The 22,542-nt window shown below is 43.0% G+C and overlaps 1 protein-coding gene across 2 annotated transcripts in view; it reads left to right on the top strand.

Moving 5' to 3' along the window:
• Positions 1 to 22,542, top strand: part of rhbdl1 (rhomboid, veinlet-like 1 (Drosophila)) — a 44,862-nt gene that overhangs the window by 20,582 nt on the left and 1,738 nt on the right. For both annotated transcript variants that reach the window (XM_034570591.1, XM_034570590.1), the window contains exons 4-7: positions 575 to 723; positions 844 to 956; positions 18,790 to 18,890; positions 21,224 to 21,284. In XM_034570591.1, coding sequence (XP_034426482.1) covers positions 575 to 723; positions 844 to 956; positions 18,790 to 18,890; positions 21,224 to 21,284 — 424 coding nt within the window. The remainder of the gene's footprint in view (positions 1 to 574; positions 724 to 843; positions 957 to 18,789; positions 18,891 to 21,223; positions 21,285 to 22,542) is intronic.

The raw sequence follows: 22,542 nt of genomic DNA on the forward strand, positions 1-22,542 counted from the left end.
GACACCAAGTTTGGAACTTGGAAACCAGGTCAGTAAGCGCCCTGGCCACCACAGTGGCATTAATTGAGCTATTATGTTAGAAACCCACTAACAGAGAAGCCCTCGAGGTCCGGGGTTGAACGGTCTGAGATTAAGCAGCAAAAAAACAACAGTTTCTCAACAAAACTTCATCGTTTCCCCTGAAATCATCATAATTCTCAGGAGAGGAAGCCAGATGCTCTTGTAATGTCTCCAAATGGCACTGAGTGGCCTGTAATGACAATGAGGATGCGATAATAACGGTTCACATTCATTTTAATTCACAGACACAATGAGTCCTTATTCTATGAAAAGAAATTAATGGATTTGAACGAGGGCAGTAATTGTCTCCACGAGTCTTATAAGCATCAGCCGAGGAATGCGTGAAAAAAAAAAAGAGAAGAAAATGTCAAGTGTGTTAAATAAAAAGCACAGTGGGTTGTGTTATTCGGGGCAATTTCCCCCTTTAGTAGCAGCAGTGTGCAGAGAGAGAGCGTGTAATGGGCATGTCAGCAAGAACTGACAGTTTGGTGTCATTCCTGTGTCTCTGTTGTAGATTATTGTGTTCATGTGCTACGGCATCATGTTAAACAAGTGGGTACTGCAGACCTATCAGCCCGACTTCATGAAGAGCCCTCTGGTCTACCATCCCGGCCACCGTGCACAAGTGTGGCGCTTCTTCAGCTACATGTTCATGCACGTTGGGTACGTACCAAAACCTAAAATCTCTCTCGGTTTCTGTCGATGACGCAGAACCATTAGAGGGAAGGAGAATCTCCCACCGTCGTTTGAAGCTTGTCTTGTTTCTGTGCTCTCCCTCCTCAGTTTGGAGCAGCTGGGGTTCAATGCTTTACTGCAGCTGATGATCGGCGTGCCTTTGGAGATGGTCCACGGCATCTTACGAATAAGTCTGCTGTACATGGCAGGAGTGCTGGCCGGTGAGTGTCTTTTCAAAATAAGTGTATTACAATGTAAACCAGTGTGGGGGCGTGGCACCATGAAGTGCTGTGGTGTGCAACAGGGTCAACAGGTGCTGCAAGACTTGTTAACATAGGGGTGACCAGGAAGTGCTTTAACACCAGGTTAATAATAATAAACTGTATTTGCTGAGCACCTTTCAAACAAGAAATACAGCTCAAAGTGCTTTTCATACAATATAGATACAAAATAAAAACATGTTAGAAATTCAAATAAGAAGAGAACAGATTTGTTTAATAGTAAAGTACGGGCAAGTGCAGAGAAACATTCACTGAACCAGCTGCTGTGATATATCTAGCGGCAGTCTGTTCCACAACTCGGGGGTGTAGTTTACAAAAGCTGCATCTCCGATTTTCTTTTCAGCTGTTGTCGGGAACCAATCAGAAAAGAGCTGCAGTGATGTCATCAATATCCCATACTCCCATGTAATTTTTACATGTCTCTGTGAGCAAATATGTGGGCTCTACTTAACACCACTAAGCACATGATCTAAAGCACACAGGGCCTTTGAATTCAAGATGTGTACAAATCAACTCACGCTAGTTTAACAGCAGAAAAATACGTTGCTGCAGCAAACGCGTGGTTCAGAAGGGTCGCCCTTTTTCTCTTAATGAATCATGGGTGTGTTTTGGACTTGACATGCATAAACCAACCAAAGAGCCTTTTCCCATTTGCTTTAAAACCCAGGTGGGCTTGCAACGAGAATAAATAATTGTCAATGTGCAATAAATTTGAATGCATATTAAGTTCAACCAGTGCAGTGCCTCTTTTGAACCCGTTTGGAATGGGCTGTTTGCTCGGCCCGTGCTAATGCCGGCTGCAGTTTCTCTTTCTGAAACTATAAAAGTGACCTGCAGTAACACAGCCACGGTGAGTAACGACCTGCTGCTGGACTCAGCGCTGGTTTCCTTTTTATTCAAAGTTCATTCATATTGAAAGTATCACGTGTCCAAATCACACCAAGTTCAGTACTGCACCCATGGACCCTTAACAATGCACATGTCGAGTGTGAAACCGATGAGATGAACAGTTCTGGAGGCAGACAGGCAGGCAGGCAGGCAGGCAGAGACAGATTGGATAGATGCTTTGAATGCCTGATTAGAGAGATTTCCGAGTCCATTGCTTTATCCATCTTTGATGTTTACGTGTCCGTGCCCCCACGCCCACACTAATGTGAAGCTGAAAGATGAATTGTCGGACATGTTGACAGTCCTGGTCGTAATGGCCCCTTTGATTCATCTGAAAGTTGCCGCCGCTGGCATTTCTTCTTTCACTGATGCGTTTCTCTTCTGCGTCATCATGTCGGCCTCTGTGCTCAGAGCCTCCCTCACCCTCTGGAAGTCTGACTCTTCTTCGATGTAGAATTTTTCTCATCTGCTTCTTTTCCATCTCAAACGCCGTCATCTCCTCACACGGCGTCTTTTTCAGTGTCACGGGCACACATTTCTTTAACAAAGACTTTTCTTCTATCATCAATGCCATCTCCTCCTTATATCCTGAAGGACTCCCTGCCGTCAATCATATCTTCATTTACAGCATCAAAAGCTGTTCTTCATACGTTGTACCCTAAGCTCTTCATTGAAGGTTTTCTCTTTCTTTTTTCATGTTTCATTTCTCCAACTGGGAAGCCTCCCTCTCTGCGTTCTTTCTTGTGTTCTCTCTTGAAGACTTTTCTTTCTTGTTCCATGTTCTCACCCTCCAGCTGAAAGCATTCCTCATCTCCACCATTTTACACTGCTTTTAAAAGGGTTGTCTCTCTCCCTGCTCATCCCGTGTCTGTCCTTCTCCAGTTCCTCTTTCATTCTGTCGCTGCATCTTCACACTGCGGTTTCCCACCATCTTTCCTCAGCAGAGTGTTACTTTGGCTCCATGTGGTCCTCCAGCTTGTCTTTCTCCAGATCGAGAGGAAAACATGCTGCTGGTTCACACAACACAGTCTCATCTCTGCTGCTCTGGATGAGACACAAACACTGACTGCATCTCTCTGGATGGAGGAGATAGTATATTCTTCTGCCATTCGTGGAAATGTTCTGGAACAAAATGGAATATTTTTGATGCATCATGAAGAGGACAATCTTTGTGGTTTAAATCATTTAGAGAACTTCACAACAACATTATGTTGATGAATGTCATTCACCTTTTGTTAACATTTGCCTTTTTCTCAAATGTGGACGATGTTCTGTGTCCATTCGATAGGATACACATTGAAATCTATTAAAAAAATGTATTCCGAAAACAGAAAAAAAAGCATCATACAAAAAGATCAATATAATGACTTGAATTTATATAGCGCCTATCTTAATATATCACTTAATTTTGACACTGAAACCTAATTTACTTCTTTGTTCTCCCAGATCTATTCATCCTGTTAGAGAAGATGTTCTCTCTCAAACTGTTGGACATTTTGTTTCCGCCAGTTCAACCCTCTGCCCTGTGCTTGCTATTGTTGCTGAAGCACATACATGAAAACAGCATGAACTTACAGTGGTGATATAGATTTTTGGGAGTCAAGAACTTCAGGATAGCTGTGTACCTCTTGAGTTTAACAGAAGTTCAGACGTGATGTGCTCTGCATTACGCACTACTCTTTCCCTTTTTAAAACACTGAAGTAGACGGAAGAGGCTGTCAACTCGCTGTTGAACCCATTGTTTGTGTTATTGCCAGTCTGCAGTATATCTGCACTGACCTAGTTTGATGTTTTTCTTCCTTTTATTACTGTTTTCAGAGTTTATTAGTGTGAAAAATGCTTAGATTTTTGTGTTGTCGCTACCTTCATCATTTATTAAGTTCAAGGTGTTCCTCGCCTCACATCTGCTGCATAAAAACCAACAATTCATTTAGGTTCTGCAAACGCAGGTCCAGCGAGACTGAGGATGTTTATCCTCGAGTCAGCGTCCATATGAGGCCTGTTTGATCACTTTGATAAACATGACTCCTTTTATTTAAAAAAAAAACTAAACAGACGAGGCTGAATGCAGCGGAGTGACTCGCGGTGTCCAGAGGTTTGGCCGCAGATTTCAAATCTTTGTTGACATGAAACCTCATTAACTTTCATCCGCCTCCAAGCCAGTTTGGAGATTGGTAATTTTAAATCCGTGCTGATTTCCGGATGAGGTTTCTCACTGCAGTTTTTGCTGTTAATGCGTATTTGCAGAGGTTATATCAGCACAACCGCATAAAGCTCTTTCCCCCCTTTCATCTTCACTCAGAACAATTTCTGTCTGGAGTCTCATAAATATCTCGCTAACCATTATTTGAATACTGTTGAGAGCAATAATTCACATTGAGTTGTATATATTCATTTTATGTGCCCTGATCTGATGTGACTAAAAATCAAATTTCTCTTCCTTTTCTCTCTCTCTGCACACACAGTTGTAAAATGGAGTTAAAGCTGCTCGTACTCTGTGAAAGTCAGACCCACACTCACATGCACACACTCTGTTAACACTCATGAATTATTGTAGCTTTGATTTATTTGAGCAGGGATGGTCGAGAGAGTGCAAGCGGGCGAGTGCGGGGCTTAGAGGAGGAAAAGTGGCAGAGTAACGCAGGGTCGCTCTCTGGGGAATTAGCGTAAGTGCAGTTTGAGATGTTGTTTGGAGATTTAAGCTCCAGCCTGAGTTGAAAAAGGAGGAGAGGAGCGGAGAGATCGTACACGCTGACACTTGTGATCTCAGAGCCTGGTGTCAAACTGTGCTCACTAGGGTTTCTGTGATTGAGTTACATCGCAGTGATGAAAAATTGAATTTCTTTAGTACAAGCCGAAAGCCGCAGCCGCACAAATTAAATTTAAAATTTAACTTTCAACATGATATGATGTGCATAAACTCAATCATCGTCACGATCGGGGTGCGAACTACAGGGAACTTCGCTCGTCTTAATAACACACGAGCTCCTGTGGTTGTTGACGTTTTGGTGGATCTTTTAAATATAAAAAAAAACATGTTTTTCTATTTCTATTTTTCTTCATCATGGATCATGCATAAAATTAGTCCAGTATGTATGATTCATGCATGAAAGACATTATTCACTAATTCAGAAAATAAAATTGTTAACTTGTGTAATAAAAGCAGCGCTCTGGAATACAAAGGTCCACTGATTCCAGCGTGGATTAGTAAAGTGCCCTATCTTTCTCTCTATCCGTAATCAAGGGCACTATTGTTAATACTCAAACTAGAATGGCACTCAGAGCTCATACATCCACCAAGGCCACATGATTGTCTGGTTCTTATAGTAGAAATATAAAATAAAACCGGAAGCTGTCTGATAAGCTAAATAATTTATTTGTCGTAAAAAACAGATTTCCTGGAGCGGCTACTTAAAATGCTAAATGCTCCAAAATTGTATCGGTTCTTCCCAGGCCCAGGCCTCATCCGTCCGCCAAATTTGGTGGAAATTGGTATTGTAGCTTTTGTGTTATCCTGCTAACAATTAAATTAACAAACTAGAATAGCACTCAGAGGAGCACATACCTCCACCAAGGCACTTTAAGTTCAATTAAGCCTCACCAAATTACTCACACTCATATTCGGTCCCTACATATGCCAGATTTATTTAATTAAGACCCATGAATTATTCACTGGGAAATTGGGGAGAGCAACAAAAACACAATCTCGCAAAGTTAGATAGATAGATAGATAGATAGATAGATAGATAGATAGATAGATAGATAGATGGATGGATGGATGGATGGATAGATAGATAGATAGATAGATAGATAGATAGACAGATAGATAGATAGATAGATAGATGGATGGATGGATGGATGGATGGATGGATGGATAGATAGATAGATAGATAGATAGATAGATAGATAGATAGATAGATAGATGGATAGATGGGAAATCATTGTGTTACAGCAGCATGTCAAGGGCATTGCACACAGATAAAGGAGCAATAACACAGATACAAATAATTAAAATAACTCAAAATAGAATGTAATAAACATAAAATGTAATAAAAACTGTAAAAAGTAATAAGGCACTAGTATATACACACATCCTTCCACCAAGGTTCAGGATAAACTTTTCTCTATAGTGTTTGTTTAAGGCTGCTAACTAACACACAAACAAACAGAGGAAAAAAAAGATCCTTCTGGCTCTTTTTGCTGCTCTCCTCTCCTCCGTGGTGCTGAAAGCCGCACAGCAACAACCACTCTTCTTCGTCTTATTATCCATATTCTCATTAGTAGAAATAATAATAAGCAAAAGCTAAATCAAGAGGGCTATAAATGTTGTATTTGTAAAAAAAGTAAACTCCCCGAGCTCCCCTGCTATAGTTCGCACACTGATCACGATTCTTGGACTCGACACTCAGCAGACCTCTGAGTTCCAGCTCCTCAGTCTGACAAATGAGGAGAAGAAGCATAGAAACCGGCCGAACTCCTCCTGAAGGGCGAGGAACAGCCGAGCTGGCCGACGGACACACGATGATGAACGACTGTTAGCGGCACAATCATTTCACCTCCCGATTCTTGATGATGGAGTTGAAATTGGAGCTCCGCTGGCAAAAATGTTGTGATCCGTTGGAGAGTGGTCCATTAGACAGCGGGTCGGGAAATGCACTGGGACTCTGTGTGTGTAATTCTCTGTGTCTGTGGAGTTTTGGAGGAGGTTGCGTGGGAGGGTCTCAGGTTAGAGGCCGGGCCTTTTGGCTTTGGGCACAGCAGGAGGTTTTCAACTGTTGAATATAACAACGTTTGTTCCTCCTGTAGGCATTTTGTTCAGATTTGACAGAAATCCATAAAGAAAACTTAGAGAAGTTGCTGTCGGGGTCTTTTCTGTGGAGATACAGTAAATATGTATGTGCCTCACACTTTACTTTTTGCCAGTTTTCCTTCAGTCTTTGACAAACTCTTGATTTTACCTCCCTCTCCATTTTGTTGCCCATGGCTGTCTCCTGTTTATATTCATGCAGTGTCTTCTTTTCTAGCTCATGAGTTCAATCATGTCGGCTCTTGTTATCGGCTCTTGCACGCATGTTGCTTGTTATTTTTGTAGGGCAGCAGAGCTTTCAGATTACTGCTGCATTCAGCGGGTGCATTTACGGAGTGTTGCAGGTATTGTGTTTTGTCGCTCAACGCACTTGCAAGAATTTCTGCACCGCAGGACTTACTCCCAGAGCCAAGAGACATTTGTTCTTTTTGACTATGCCTCAAATACTGTGATATAGTCGGATCTCCACATCTCACACGAGAGGAACATGAATATCTGCATTCATTAGTTATGAATATGAATGAAAAACTAGTTTAAGGCTTGAATCTGGGTGAGTCAGATTGTGTTGTATGCATCTGTGAATCTTGCATACAGCCTGATCTTCACTCCATTGCAACGCTCCAATAATACAGTGAGAAAAAAAAGTATGACACTGCACATTTTGTCCTTGGATGTGTGCTGACAAAAGGAACAATCTGTAATTATTCTCCAACTGTGCAACAGGGCTGTTCAGCCCGACCCTGGACTGCGTCCCTCCTCCTTTTGCATCCACTCAGTAATCCTCTGTGATTCTGTTGCAACTGAAGAGCTCTACTCGAATTTCGCGTGGCATAATAGGAACAGCATCAGTCAGAATTTCAGACTATGTTGACGAGACGATCGTAAAATGTTGAGTCATGTTCGACTGTTGCAGCCCAGCTCCGCATTGAAGAGGGAGCGGCAGGGATTCTTTCTTTTAATCTTCTTTCTCTCGTTTTCTCCCCCTCTGGTTCTGCTTCCCTCTGGCCAACAACTCCTTCAGCTTCTTCATTTGCTTCAGGACATCAGCGCATTGCCAGAACACCATGTTTTCCCTCGTAGCTCAGTGTGAGCCTCGGGCTGTATGTCTCTTACACCTTACGTTTGAGACAGTCCACATCCTCCAGCAGCCCCTCACAACAGCCAGCCTGAGTCTGCTGATTTACTCTGTCCTGTTCAACTCGGATACACTATCAGTGTGTTGATGAGATTTCAGGCTCGTCATACTCTGCTCGCTCTTAAAAGCCTGCCTGCGGCAAAACCGCCACTTTCACTAATGTGATTTTTGAGAACATATCAGCACATTCTAGTTAAACAGTAAAAAACTGTATCAGCGTATATTTACAGTGTACTATCGCTACTGTTACTTAAGTAAATTATTTGAATACTTCTTCCTCCACCATCTCTGGATGAATGACAGTTTTAAAAAAGGTGATATCTTTTCTTACTTATGTTTCATTCGTTTTCTCAACTTATTTCTCATGATCTAAGATAACGAATATATAGAACCTGAATTAAGAAAATAAACATATAAGTCTTTTCCTTATTCTTGTTAAATAACATTTTTTATTTCTGTGTATGTAGGTAAACAAAAAGAAGCAGATCTTTTTGTGAAAGGCTCATGTCAGTCAGGCTGATGATGACAAAAACTAATCTGATTTTATATATATTCGTATATTCGTAAATTTCACTTAATATTATATTAAAATTGGAACATCCTGTCAAAATCAAGTAAATACAACTAAGTTCAAGGTATACATATAAAGTAAACATAGCTGTAGATATAAAGCAAACCTGTTGCCTAGGACACTGTCTGATTGCCCACACAAAGTTTCCTAGATTTTCAAAACTAAGATCAACTCGGATTGAACATTTTACCTGGTGATGCACCTGAGCAACGTAGGAAGAAACCACAAGAGGCTGCTGCTGCTTCAGCACCTGTGGAGCGCATGATGTGAATCATACATGAGGATGAAGAGAAGGATCCTTGTTAACAGATAAGAGCAGAAGCATTATTACAGCTCTGTGCCCACTTATTGATGCTCTCAGTCAAAATGAGGAGGAGACATGTGGCCTGATGTCATTTGTGGCCCGTTGGGAACCTGTAATGAAGATGTGATGAATGACTGCATGTCAGTGTGACCTCATTGTTACCAGCCAGTGGATGTTGTCATTACTCTGCAGCTCCTCGCCAAGTTGCATGTAATGTTTAATTCTTCAGCAGTTGATTAATGTCGTTGTGATACCAGGAGGGACGGCGGCAGCGTCGTGTTTCTGCTGAGGTCATGAGACTCACTTTATAGTCGCTCCTAATTTAGCCTGATGATTGTTTCAGCATAAATAAACTAAGCGTGTTTAGTTTCTGAATGACTGCGCGGACCCCAGGCTGATTTGGGCCTGTGTGTTATTATTACTTCTGTTATATAACCGAGTTTTTAAGGGCATTGTGTAATTAGGCAGGGGAAATATGATTACATCTGCTGTCAATGAATAGAGGGCCTGAGTGCTTTGGCAACAGTGACTTTGTCCATCATCCATTTTGCTGATATTTGCTGTTTGGTGGAGACACACAAGCTTTTGTAACTCTCGTACTGAAATCCCTTAGGAATACAGTTTAGAGACTGAATCTTCAGTTCATAAATTCAATTGAGTAATTGAAATAAACTAACAATGGTTTTATTGCTTCTAATGGTGAAATATATCTAGTTACAGATCAACTTTCTAGGTTTAATTCACTCTTATTTGTTGATGAAATATTATTTTGTAAGTGATAATAAAAATGATCATTTCATCATGCAGAGAAGAAGTTCATTTATCCTTTATCCGTTTTCCTTTCGTTGCCTTTTGATGCGTAATGTGAATAAAACTTTAATCCATCCGTTAACGTGATTTGCATCGTCGCGTCGGGTATTTTCATCAACTCCCGTGATCCCGCGCTGCTTCACGACGTCATCAAACTATAGGTCTTTTGTTTTTGTTTCGATTGAGAGACCCCAACTTCAATACTTCAATACTAAATCAATACAGCTTTATGTGCAGCTCAAAAATCCCAAAGACACTATCAATGCATTTATATACACTATTGATTTGACTACACACATACAGGGTCACGGATTTAATGCAACGCACGACCGAAATATCCCTCCATCCATCATCTATACTGCTTTAAAGGTCAGGCGGAGCTGGAGCCAATCCCAGCCGACATTGGGCGAGAGGCGGGGCACACCCTGGACATGTCGCCAGCGTATCACAGGGCCGACTCACAGAGACAAACAACCGTTCACACTCACATTCACGCCAATGTAGAATCTCAAATTAACCTACGCTGCACGTCTTTGGACTGTGGGAGGAAGCCAGAGAAAAGTCACACACACACGGAGGGGGGACATGCAAACTCCACACAGAAAGACCCCCGGCCAAACTGGGATTCAAACCAACAACCCTCCTACAGTTAGTACTCAACAGTGTATCACCTTGTCGCACGCTACTGAAATGTGTGCACTAAAACAGAAAAAGATGTCTCACAGCGATGCTAAAGACAGTTTCTCAAACCGACTGTCATCAGATTTTAGCTTTTTGGATAGAATCAGATAAACTGACGCTGCCACACCTTCACTCTGCATCAGCGACATCAGCAACCGAACTCGCTTAATGAGGCAGCGATGGAGATAAAGAGACGAGAGAGGGCAGGACAAGAGAGAGAAGTGTCAGAAAACAGAGGAGCTGGATTCATCACTCTCAGCGCCTCAGGGACGTGACTCGGCCTCTGGCTCTGAGTCACTTCAAGCACTGCTGTAGAGACGTTTAACAACACACTGATTTGATTGGCTCGAGGTGAACCCGGTGAGGTTTCGCCGAGTCGTCTTTGTTTTGCTGTTGTCGGCTGAATACCAATTATTTCCTGCTCGCTGTTGCTTTGAAGGCCTGTCGGTGGAGAGTGTGGCTGGGACTGAGCCGCGTTGACGGTACACAAGGTCGAATTTCTTTGTTTTTCGTCAGACCGCTTCATTGGTATCAACATTTGTGTTGCGTACAACGCCGAAGCGTCTGGTTCGATGTTTCTGATGTACTCCCCTGGCGCAGAGCTGAACTGAGTGCTGAGGAAGCAGGGTGACCTTGGTGTGTTGCAGAGCCTGCCAGTGTGATTATGGTAATTCCCAACCCCCCCATCTCAACCCACAGTCAACCCTTCCTGGGTGACACTGAGCCCACTTCCTCTAAAAACTGCCCCCCTGCAGCCTGGCTGATAGCAACACCAAGGATGAATGAATATGAAAATGCAGCCTCATTGAATGCGTCCCATTTGTGTGAAGCGAGCCCACTGTGTTTCCATTTTGCATTTACGGTGTAAAACCAATGCAGGAAAACAACAATTTCAGAAGAGGCCATTTCTCTCCCCAGTTGATATTCCGCTCAGTTGTTAGTTCTCCGATGAAGGAGCACATCACGCTCGCCGCAGCCATCACTGTGGATTTATAACCTTGAGCGCAGGAAGTGATTTCCTGCCCTTTTCCATCAGGACGTTGGAAGAGTGGGAGTCATTTCCGTCCAAGGTCAGCGATTGTGCTTGTTCACTGAAAAGCAGTCGTGAGCTTTGTTCATGACAAGAATTTATTTTGTGGTGTTGGAGCTCATCTTCTGGAATAAACAATACACTCTCACTGGAGGTATGCTTTCCTTCATTGGAGGCATATGCTCAGATATCATTATCCCTCCCTCTGATTGGTGGTGCTGTGCCGGGTAGTTTCCTCTCAGCAGCTCGGAGGATGTGACTTATGGAGCTTATTGATTTTTAGAGATGCCCCCTGGGCTCTGGGGGAACATAAATATTATCATATTTCCCCCATGTGGCAAATTTGGACAGGAGAGAAAACTGTTATATAAACAGAATCAGTCCCTAAGGAGACCAAGGGCAAGATGTGTTTACAGTGGCCATGCTGGCCCACTGTGAAACTGATGAATTACTGTACATCCCTTCTTCCAGAGCCGAGCAGAGCTTCAAATGCACTGGAATCATGTTCATTTCCTTTTTGTTTTTATTCTTTTTTTTATATGTAGAGAAGAGAAGTCCTGATTCATGTTGTGTTTCCACTTTGGATCTGTGTTTGTCGACTGATGTGCTTTGCGAGCCGTGCAGGAACGCAGGAGAAGCGTTTTGTCGCTTTGAGGATGCTGACAGTTTGTGATGCTCCTCCACAGCTTGACACCACTGATAAGTAAAACTTTGCAGACTCCGTCTTCCCCTTCACGTCATGTGATGGTTTCCATCACCCACAATCTACCGGGCCACAAGGAGATGGATTAAGATGCTAGATTGGATGTGGACTGAGTGTGAGTCACTTGAAGGAAAGCCTCGGCGGCAGAAGGTGATATTCACCTTCTCTCTTTCTGTCTGGATGACACAGAGCTGTCTATCTCCTTCTTTAATAGGACCCCATCCAGTCTGACAGCACTATTATAGTTGAAATGAGGCTTTGAAGCGGGCGCCACACTATTAAATGACATTTGAAGATATGAGCTTTTCAAATAGACTATAAAGTAGACAAAGGACCATGTGACAGATGGTCTGCCTCTTATTGAGTCACTCTGACATTTCCCTTCTTCCTCCAGTCACCTCTGAACTGTGTCATATAACAAAACCAAAGTACTCTGCTTCCCAAAATCAAATAATCCCCCCCCCCCCCCCCCCCCCCCCCCCCTTAGTGATACATAATGCCAGTGCCATTTATTGGTTTTTATGCAGCAAAATTGATTTAGTTTATTAATTTACAATTACTTTATTTTGATAGTAAAATAATCATTGAATCCATTTATTTGGTTATTTGTTAACAAATCTCATTTGTGTAATCTCTACAGAGCCACTAAACAAACACGGGCATTAAAATCAACCAACTGCCAAACAAAACATTTATTGTTATTCACACTGTCCATCTGATGGTGAACAAAGTGAACCACAAACCACAGTGTGGGCCGATGTCCAGATTTATCTGTTACTAAATGTCTTTTTCAGCTGGAATGAGAAAATAATTAAAGAGAAAGGTACCAACAGCTCTAGAGTTAATTTAACAGAAACTAAACCTCTGGTTCTCTCCTAATTAAATGGCAGATTAAATTTTAAAAAAGAAAAAAGACAAACACACGGTAAAAACCCTGCAGTACTAATTGCGTGATAGATGAACCTTATAGTGCTTCTTCTGTACCACCGTTACTCATGAGCCCATACACCCACTTTTTCCATCAGTGTCCGTCTCTCTTTATTTGAGCTCAGTGAATAAATCTGATCGGACATTTCCTCCGTTTATTAGCCAACACAGGCAGCCCTGTGACTGCAGGAGTGCTGACCACAGCACATCCACGTGGAGGGCCTCAAGATTTAATGCATACCAGATAGATCTTCTGAGGCCGGTGTGTACAAATAGAGCAAAACGAATCTAAAAGGAAACAGCATCAACGGCCACAGGTTACATGATACTGTCCTCTCAGCTCAGAGAGACAACTGGTTTTCAAATGAAATGTTTTACTTACAAATGTGTTTCAGTGTGGCATCTGTGCTTTAAAGGCTTTTTGAATATTCATAATGACTGAGATGATTATGTGCACTTAGTATCCACAGAGATTCCTCCCTTGACTCTGCAGTTCCCTTGCCATCACTGTTCTTTGCTAATTCTGATGACATTCCTTTCATTGATTTTAATGAAGCTCTGATAAATTCCCCTGTCGGCTACCTGACCAGCGCCAGACAACACAAAGTCAGGGACGAGCCGGAGCCACATATCTCCTTCAGGAGTTGATGAAAGCCAAACAGAGCTGAAAGAGAGTGATTATTAGAAGTTCCTTCTCTGGGTCGCCCGAAGCACATCTCACAAATGGATGCTAATGTTTTTGTGTCAGTTAGATAAATGTGTGTAACTAGTCAGCCGCTGGAATGTTCACCCTATCAACTTTATAAGCAGCGGCGAAGTCAATGTTGTGTTTCCAGCTTGTTCTGCTGCCCCCTTAAAATCCATTCACACAGCCTCGACTTCAAAAACCTCCTTCAGCTATTTGTATAACCCACTTTTACTGAATACATCACCACCAGTTTAAGTTATGAATATAAGAAACATGCTTCCATTATCTATTCCACTTATCCTTTGAGGGTCACGGGGGGGGGGGGGGGGGGGGCAGCCAATCCCAGCACTGGGTGAGAGGCGGATTGGCAACGAATCACGCTACGGACACGCCTGACGTCCACACTACTCCAGAGTTTTAGAGGCGTTAAAAACTAAGAGGTTTGGAAACACTGCTGGCCCTGTTTTAATTTGAAAACTCACGGACTGTTTACACCTTCATACACATGCCCATGGATACACATGAATTACTATAGACTAAGATGATATGATGTATTCGCCCTTAAGCCCTATGTTGCCTATGATTTTAGCTTAAACAGCTACAGATATTCAGACGTCTTTTAAACTAACAGATTTGATCTGTTCTAAAAGACCCTGTTGACTGTGAACCAAAATATTTGACATAGGAGACAGTGAAAAGCTTCTTGTTTTGTCAGTGTTTGAGCCGTGGTTCAGCGTATTTTCCGAGGATTTGAAGACATATATTTTGTATTGCCGCATTTACTGTGCTGTGGCGCAGCCGCCACCGGAGCAGCTACACCGCGTCGCAGCCTCGGGCACCGTGAAACTCTGGCCTCGGATCAGCTCACCATCCCTTGTCTGCACCTCATTCCAGAGAGACTGAAAAATCCAAAGTTGACCCATAGCTTAAGGGCTGCCTGGAGTAACAGTCATAGTGTAGCAAGTTTGGTTTGACAGAGAGACTGAGTTCTCTGTGCTTCATGGGGATTAGTGATGACTCTTCTTACGTGAAAATATATATCGCCAGGTGAAAAAGCAGTGACACACACGTAGAAGACACCGATGAAGATGTCAAGAGAGTTTGTGGTGATAAGAGCCGACACCGGTGTCTGTGTGTTGTAAATAAAATCCTGTGATAACGTGATCGGCTTTCTGCCTCTGGCTGCTGCTCCCGGCTGCTCCACCTCTCGCCTGAAATTTGTGGAGGATTTGACCCTGTTGTGAAAGTGTGAACCTCCTGCTGTGTTGTGCATGTGTGAAAGGCAAACTCTGGGTAAAGTTCTCTGAATTTTACCACAGGTCATGTCTGAAAACGGCTATAAACAAAGTACATCTTTTTTACTGTCTACACTGCAGTGAACTTGTGGATGCTGCAAGCTCACAAAAAGATTTGAGGATGTTGACGATGACTTCGGGACGGCAACAATAAATAATCTGTGTGAGAGATGGAATGTGTCAGCTCAGCACCGAAATAATCGTACACCTCACTGCTGAGTGCGAGAAGCCTAAATCTCAAATCCCCCTGAGTATGGGGGCCCACATGACAGCTCTGTTTAATATTCATACTGTATTCTGGAGCCTCTCACCAAAGCAGAGCGAGCAGGAGGAGAGAGCAGTTTGTATCCTCCCCGCGGAGCCTGTCTCTTCCTCTGAGCCCGAGGTCTCAAGTTGTCGTCTCTTCCTCACCCACAGATGGTGGTGTCACAAGTGTCTCCTACCAAGAGGTTGTCTGAGCTGGTGTTAACGACGAGTTTAGAAACCAAACAGGTGACTTCGCTATTCTTAAAGGAGGCATATTGTGTTTTTTTCAGGTCTTGTGTGGAATATGTAAAAGATCTGCAAAGTCAGAAAAACAAGGCAGTAAAGGGAGCTCCTCACACAGAAAACACTGCAGCTTAAACTCATGAAATGTCTCCTCAATAGTCTGGCCCATACTTTAGCAAATTTTCATAATGCACGCCTGATGCAGCTTGTCCGGCACGACCCCTAACAAAGCCAGGTAAAGCGAGAACAGAGGTCGACCTTTCCTACATGTGCTGGAAGCTTTATCGGGAGTGGGGGCCTGAAAGAAGTGTTTCAGACAGAGGCTGAAAAGAGGAGCTGCATCGAAGGACAGTTGGAGGAAAGTTATGTGTTTTCTAGAGATTACAGCATGTAAACCTTTTCAGGTATCAAATGAAAAATGTGAAGCTGAATATGAGCATAATGTCTCCTTTATAGCTGCTTTATAGTGTCTCTCAGCTTGAGGTTTTGGTTGTACTGCTCAACAACAAAATACACAGCACTGCGAATGCAGCCAAATTAAGCAACAAGCTGGGGCGCAGGTAACTTCAACACTTAAAGAACCAGATATTTTTCTGTAGAAGTTGGTGGTGACCAAAAGGGAGCTACAAGGACAGTGGATATTGGTCGTACATGTCACAGGTAGCAAGAGAAGCTTTTCCAAAGGAATGTCAATGTTGCTCCATTTCTGCTGTCAACAGTTTGGTGGAAGATTTGCCATATTATTTATATATATATATATGAAAATATTATTATTATATGCTGTGTTTAAAGCTATATGCACTGCCCTCAGAGGAACAAAAATCACTTAATTGCAGACAGATTTCTCTCTTAAAGGGAATTAACATTAAAGTGTAGATAACACTCATCTATATCCAAGACTTCTGAAGTACTCTGTACTTAAAAAGAAAGTAATATGTATGAAGTAAACACAGTGTCTGCCCCTAGAGGCAATTACAAACTATCACATATTAACAAAACATCTATTTTTAATCAATACCTCAACTACATGCTTTAATCTATAAATTCCACTTGAGTGAGAGATGTTAATCTCTTAAAGGAAAAGAAGTTTGTCTATGTTTATATCACACTGCTAATTGTATCATTTAATTTTACTGAATCTTTAAGCCCAATGAAAGACAAAACCCCAGACGATAGCTCTCATATCGTACCATTAATATTTCATCAACTTATCTTCCCGTGCTGCATTGAAGTAATAAATTAACTCTGAAAATGTTGTGAGGATTAAAAGAGAAACTCAGATGTTGATGCTGCTGAAGTTGCTTCAATTCACTTTTCCCTTTACTTTGAAGAGATCAGAGACCCCATACTGTACGCCGCGCCGTGTAATTGCAATTTTGTGGAACTGCTAAAAATGGGACACTGTGAATCTCCCGAAATCTTTAGCTGAGGCACCAACCTTGATATGCCCCATAAATCCACGTAGGAGAGTCCATAGGTGTCGGAGCGTGGAGAGACGAACGACTCGGGAACGCGCTCCGATTACCATCTGTCTCTCCGTGATCATCGCCGCCACCACGGGCTGACAAGGCATTCTTTAAGACCATGTTTACTCTGGGCAGGCGCACGTACACACACAGAACAGGACTGTCACAACATGCATTATAGATCTGACATCACAACTCCGGCAAATCCCAGCTGTGATTAAAAAGAGGCTCTTTTGTTTTATCTGGCCTCTCCACTTCCCTTATCTGCTCATTTGCATAATTAACCGTGGCTGAAGCCGTCCTCGCCAGAAACTGCCACTGTGATTTTTGTCCTGCGAGGAAGTCTGTCCTACTTCACGGTGTCGACGCTGCAGCGAATGAGGCACCGGGTGTACTGCATTCAGGATCATACCTGTACACACCTTTAAACACTCCAGCGCTGCTAAATACAGCTTGCTATTCAAAGGCCCTTTGGAATTTGTGTATTTTTGTTATGTTACTTGAATAACTTTTGGAAGACTTTACTTATAGCAGTGGTGGACTTTGTTTCATTGTGGTTGTGTCACGTCTCTGCTTTTGTTCCCTTCCCTGGGCATATTTGACACCTAAATTACAGGGTACATGCAGGTCTTTTAAAAAGTCGATTAAATCCCTTCCCCATTACCAGTAGTGTAGTTTGCCTGTCTGCCTCATGTTCTTTATCGTGAGCACACTGGAAACTGAGGCGCTTTCTCTCCTTGCTAAAATGAGGCAATTCACCCGGGCGTCACATGTCCATCACTGCCAGTCTGAGACGGAGCCCATTTAAAACCTGTGTCTACGGCAGAGTCATTTACATCAGTCCATTAAATGCGCCTGATTTTTGTCATTAATTATTCCCTGGATGATTGGTTAAAATGCCCCCCCCCCCCCAACCTTAAAGAAAGTGATTCAAAAGATTCCCCTCTGTGCAGATCCCTGCCATGTGACATTGCATAGTTCTTAAAGGAAACTCCAACGCAGCCTCACCACAACTTGAGTTTTAAAAACATGGTGTGCTCTAACTGAAAAGGTTATTCAAAAGGTTTTGGCATCAAATATCTGCTGAACCATGGTATTGTATGCAGTAATGTGAGTAATGTAATCTCTCTACAGTCTACAGTAATGGCTGCTGTGATGTTCACTCCTTTGTCACAGCCACGACCACCACTACACTTTTCATATTATAATGATCTGTTTGAACTGCACATTTGGCTTCTGTCCACATCTACATATCCCAGATTAGACCTTGCTCATGAATACAACACGAGGCCTTTTAGAGCACACTTTGGAAATTATCCTCTTCAGCAAGATTCGCCTGTGTTCTCCTGACCTTCCTTTGATCACAAATTATTTTAAAATGGACTCTTTTAATTACAGCATGCTCCGGTACAATCCTATCTATCTATCTATCCATCCATCTATCTATCTATCTATCTATCTATCTATCTATCTATCTATCTATCTATCTATCTATCTATTTATCTATCTATCTATCTATCTATCTATCCATCTATCTATATATCTGTCTATCCTTCTATCCGTCTCTATATCTCTCTTTATATATAAATATTTCTTTCACTCTATCTAATTAGTATTTCAGTTCTTTACAATACTGTTTAAAACATGTGTGTGTTTGTGTGTGCGTGCGTGTGCATGTGTGTGGAATAGAAGGGCAGGTGAAGGTCAGCTGATGTAATACAGTCATTTTTAGAGAAGTGCTGTGAGGAAGGTGACTTGTGCTGCTGCGTGATGAGTAATCTGATTCTCCCTTTTGTTTTTCCCCTCTGCTCTAAAATGCTGCCCTGTCTAACAAACACACACACACACACACACACACACACACACACACACACACACACACACACACACACACTCTCCTCTCCCTTCTGCCTCTTTCTTATGTCAACAATCCTAATATGTTTCTCTCTCTCTCTCTGTCTGTCTCTGTATCTCTGCAGGCTCACTGACAGTGTCCATCACAGACATGCGCGCTCCAGTGGTGGGGGGCTCCGGGGGGGTCTACGCTCTGTGCTCAGCGCATCTGGCCAACGTCGTCATGGTAACTGCCGCTATCATCATCATCGCCTCCATTGTTACGTCTGCAAACTGTTTTCAGTGGAGATGAAATGTCAAGGTGTCCGCACGGCGTGATCAGGAGAGACAGGGACCACATCACACTCCCTCCGACATCTCACTCTTCGTCTGTTTGTGTTTGTTTTTTACTCTCATTCAAGTTTTTTTATTTCCCAGCTGCAGAAGAATCACATCAGTGTGATAAATTATTTTCATTGCCCAGCAGCTCTCGGCTCAACGCCTCCTAATACTCCAGAGAGCAGGTCGCCTCTTATCGAGTCATCAGCAAAGTGAAGAAGCTCCTGCTCACGGCTGTTGATGAGCAGCAGAACCCTCGAGGACCTTCTCCCAGCGTCTCACGTCACCGAACCTTTTTCTGTTCTCCTGCGAAATCTCATGCGAACTGGCATTTCAGACTCCCTTATTAATTATTGAGACTGTGTTTATTTGTGTCCATTGAACTCCCTCGATGCAGCGCGTGTCTGTCACGAGCTCTCTATGCGAAATGCCTTCCACATTCTGTTCAGCTCTCGGGGCGATGTTACGTCTGACGAATCACTTTAACTAATGTTGCTGTTCACTGTGGCCAGTGCAGATGCCAGCAGGGATACAAATCAAAGCGCGCTGATGGGCTCAAAGTAGAGAATGTAGAAATGTGCAGCAGCCAACAGGACTCTATTTGTTCTGTTGCGCTTGATGTTGGGAAACTCTTTAAGGCCTCAAGTTCTACTTTGATGAGTTTCTCTTTCTTCGTTTGTTTTTCTGTTGTTGTAAGGAAATCTTGAACCCTCGTTCGTTCTCGGGCCCAGTAAGTTCCTCGCCATCTGCCAACACCCATCATCATACGGTTTTCGCTCAAAAGACATTTTCAGGATGAGTGAAGTTTGGAGCACTGGTGCGGACGTGACTGAGTCGTACAGCTTCGGCGACATTGTCAGAATACATCTTGAGCAGGAGCGTTTCAAGGGACTTTGGGGCGCCCCGGGCGAAATTGAATCAGAACGACCCCAACCGACCTCCCGGAGAAAATACGTGATATCAAACCACATCATTCAAATCTTCTAAAAGGATTATTTTATTATGAACATTTTAAACAAAGTGCAAATTCTGCATGCTCATACCCCAATCCCAAACACATCACACACACTCACACATTTTGACATTTTAGTTTTCAAGCACTCAAAGCTGTTGGCAGAAAGTTACTTTACTACTTTTCAGACATGCACTGAACTCCAGACAATCCCCCCCGAAAAATATTCGAAGGGGCTGGATGTGAGAACGCAAATGTCTGAGTCCTTTGCTTGGGTCATTTTCCGGACCCCTTCCTTTTTGATCTTTTCATTCCAAACAGCGAGTGTTTCTCAGTCTCTCATTTGATCTTCCACACACACACACACACACACATTTCTGATTCCTTCATCATTTCAATGTCAGCAGTGTGATGACAAGATCTGCAACAAGACAAAATGGATCGGCCGTCCTCTGTTACAGCTTGCCCTTCTCCTCCAGTGAGTTTGGAGGCACATCGGAGAAAATAGCCTCCCATCAGAGAGCGGCAGCATCACGTCAAACACACACACACACACACACACACACACACACACACACACACACACACACACACACACACACACACGTCCTCCCCTGCACCACTATGCTGTCTTCTCCCCTTTCATGGTATTAATCTTTTATTTGAAGATATATTGTGACATAGGGAGCACTGCCACTTCTTGCTTGTTTTAACCGTATGGTCACAGCAGGTTTTTATTTATACATTTCTCTTCAATCTTGCATTGAGTCCACTATTTCTTTTTTCGGCTTCAAGGGGACACTACACACACACACACACACACACACACACACACACACACACACACACACACACACACACACACACACACACACACACACACATTGGCACAGGGTCACACTCCCACAGCCAGGAACTTAAGAAGGGAGATGACTGGTGCAATTATTCATCCTGGGTAGTAACTCTGTTATTCTAAGTTAGGATGCTTTTGTTCTTTTTGCCCCCTGAAGAATCACAAGGGCTATTTATTGGCCCATTCGGCCCTTCTGTTAAATGATCATAGCCTTAATTAATAGAGTGCCACTGGGCTGGAATCAGTAAGTGGAGAGCAGTCAGGTGTATAATCTCGTCTCGAAAGTGCAGCCCCCTTCTCACTTATGGATTGTGTTTCTCTCTGAATATGTCCGGCAGATGGAGAGTGACGTGCTGCTTTAATATACTCACGCATGTCATGGTTGTTTGTGTCGCGGCTGTTTGTGCTGACGAGACACTTTGGCCTTGTGTTGCAGAACTGGGCCGGGATGCGCTGTCCTTACAAGCTGCTCCGCATGATCCTGGCACTGGTTTGCAGTAAGTTCTCCAGATTCTCTCTCTCTCCGAACCCTGTGCTCCTCTTCCTGCGTTATGATGAATTCGTGGTTTGATTTACTATCCGTAGTAGTATTAAAAATCAACAGACATGCTTTGTAAGTTATTATATTAATGGCTCGGTGTGAGAGGTTCCCTGATTGGACACGTTGCTTTGTTTTCCAAGCGCCTGAGTCACTTTACTCGTCCTTTTTCCTCCACACGAGGACCGATGCACTGTCACTTTCATTAGTGAGCAATATGTTCCCTCCATCTGTCCCGAGCCCGCCGCCCCCGAACTGAGAGAGCGGCAAGTCTCCGCAGGAACATCTCGCTGTTATTATATCTCCTCTCAGTGTCTTACAAACAACTCTTCAAAATAAAATATGACACGTCCTTTCTCTGAGCCACCGCGAAGAATGAATTAACATTTGCTCTGGTTTTCTGTTGCCAGTGTTGAGTATTTATTCAGCTAAAGAGACCTTTTAACAACAGGCGGAAAAACTAGGCCTACATTTAACATCATAAAGCAAATTTCAGAGTATGGATCCATTTAAATCCTCTCGTGGCCTTTCTTTGGCTGCAGACGCAGACTGTGATAAAACACTTTGCTGCAATACAGTCACATCGAGTCAGCTCTGATAGCCCTTGTGCTTTATATCAGGGAGAGTAATAAATACCTTCCTTTAAAAACAAGAAGACACTGCTTCAAGATCCTCTTCATCTCGGACTCATTAATTCTCTAACCGGGTTTTAAGACGCATATGAAAACTGACAGGATCATTTTGCTTAGACCCCCGTCCAGACCTAGGTATTAACATCCATCCGTCCTGAGTGATCCAATCACAAGCGGTCAGCGCTGTGTTCAGGCCTGAACGCAACCAAATGAGTCCTCAATGTGTGCTGAGATCTGATCAAAACCACATTCGGAGATGATCTGGGATGCACGTGCATGGCCACATTATTTTTGCTGTGTTAACGCAAATGTGTCGGGCCACATATGAAGGAGCACCAACTCAGGTCCTCTGACTCACTACAGTTTCACATTTAACATTGTCACCTGACACATCAGACTGGGTAAAAACAACATGATTTGGTCTTTGTGAAAACAAATGACATACGTGTTTATTTGCATAATAGAGCGGGGAAGTGAGATCTGATCACACATTCAGGACACATTCTACAGGTGTGACCGCTGACCACATGTGATTGAATCTCCCAGGACGGATGTTGGTTAGGACTGAACAGAGCCTTACATTAG

This window comes from Hippoglossus hippoglossus, chromosome 19 (assembly GCF_009819705.1).
Source record: "Hippoglossus hippoglossus isolate fHipHip1 chromosome 19, fHipHip1.pri, whole genome shotgun sequence".
In the NCBI taxonomy this organism is placed as follows: Eukaryota; Metazoa; Chordata; class Actinopteri; order Pleuronectiformes; family Pleuronectidae; genus Hippoglossus; species Hippoglossus hippoglossus.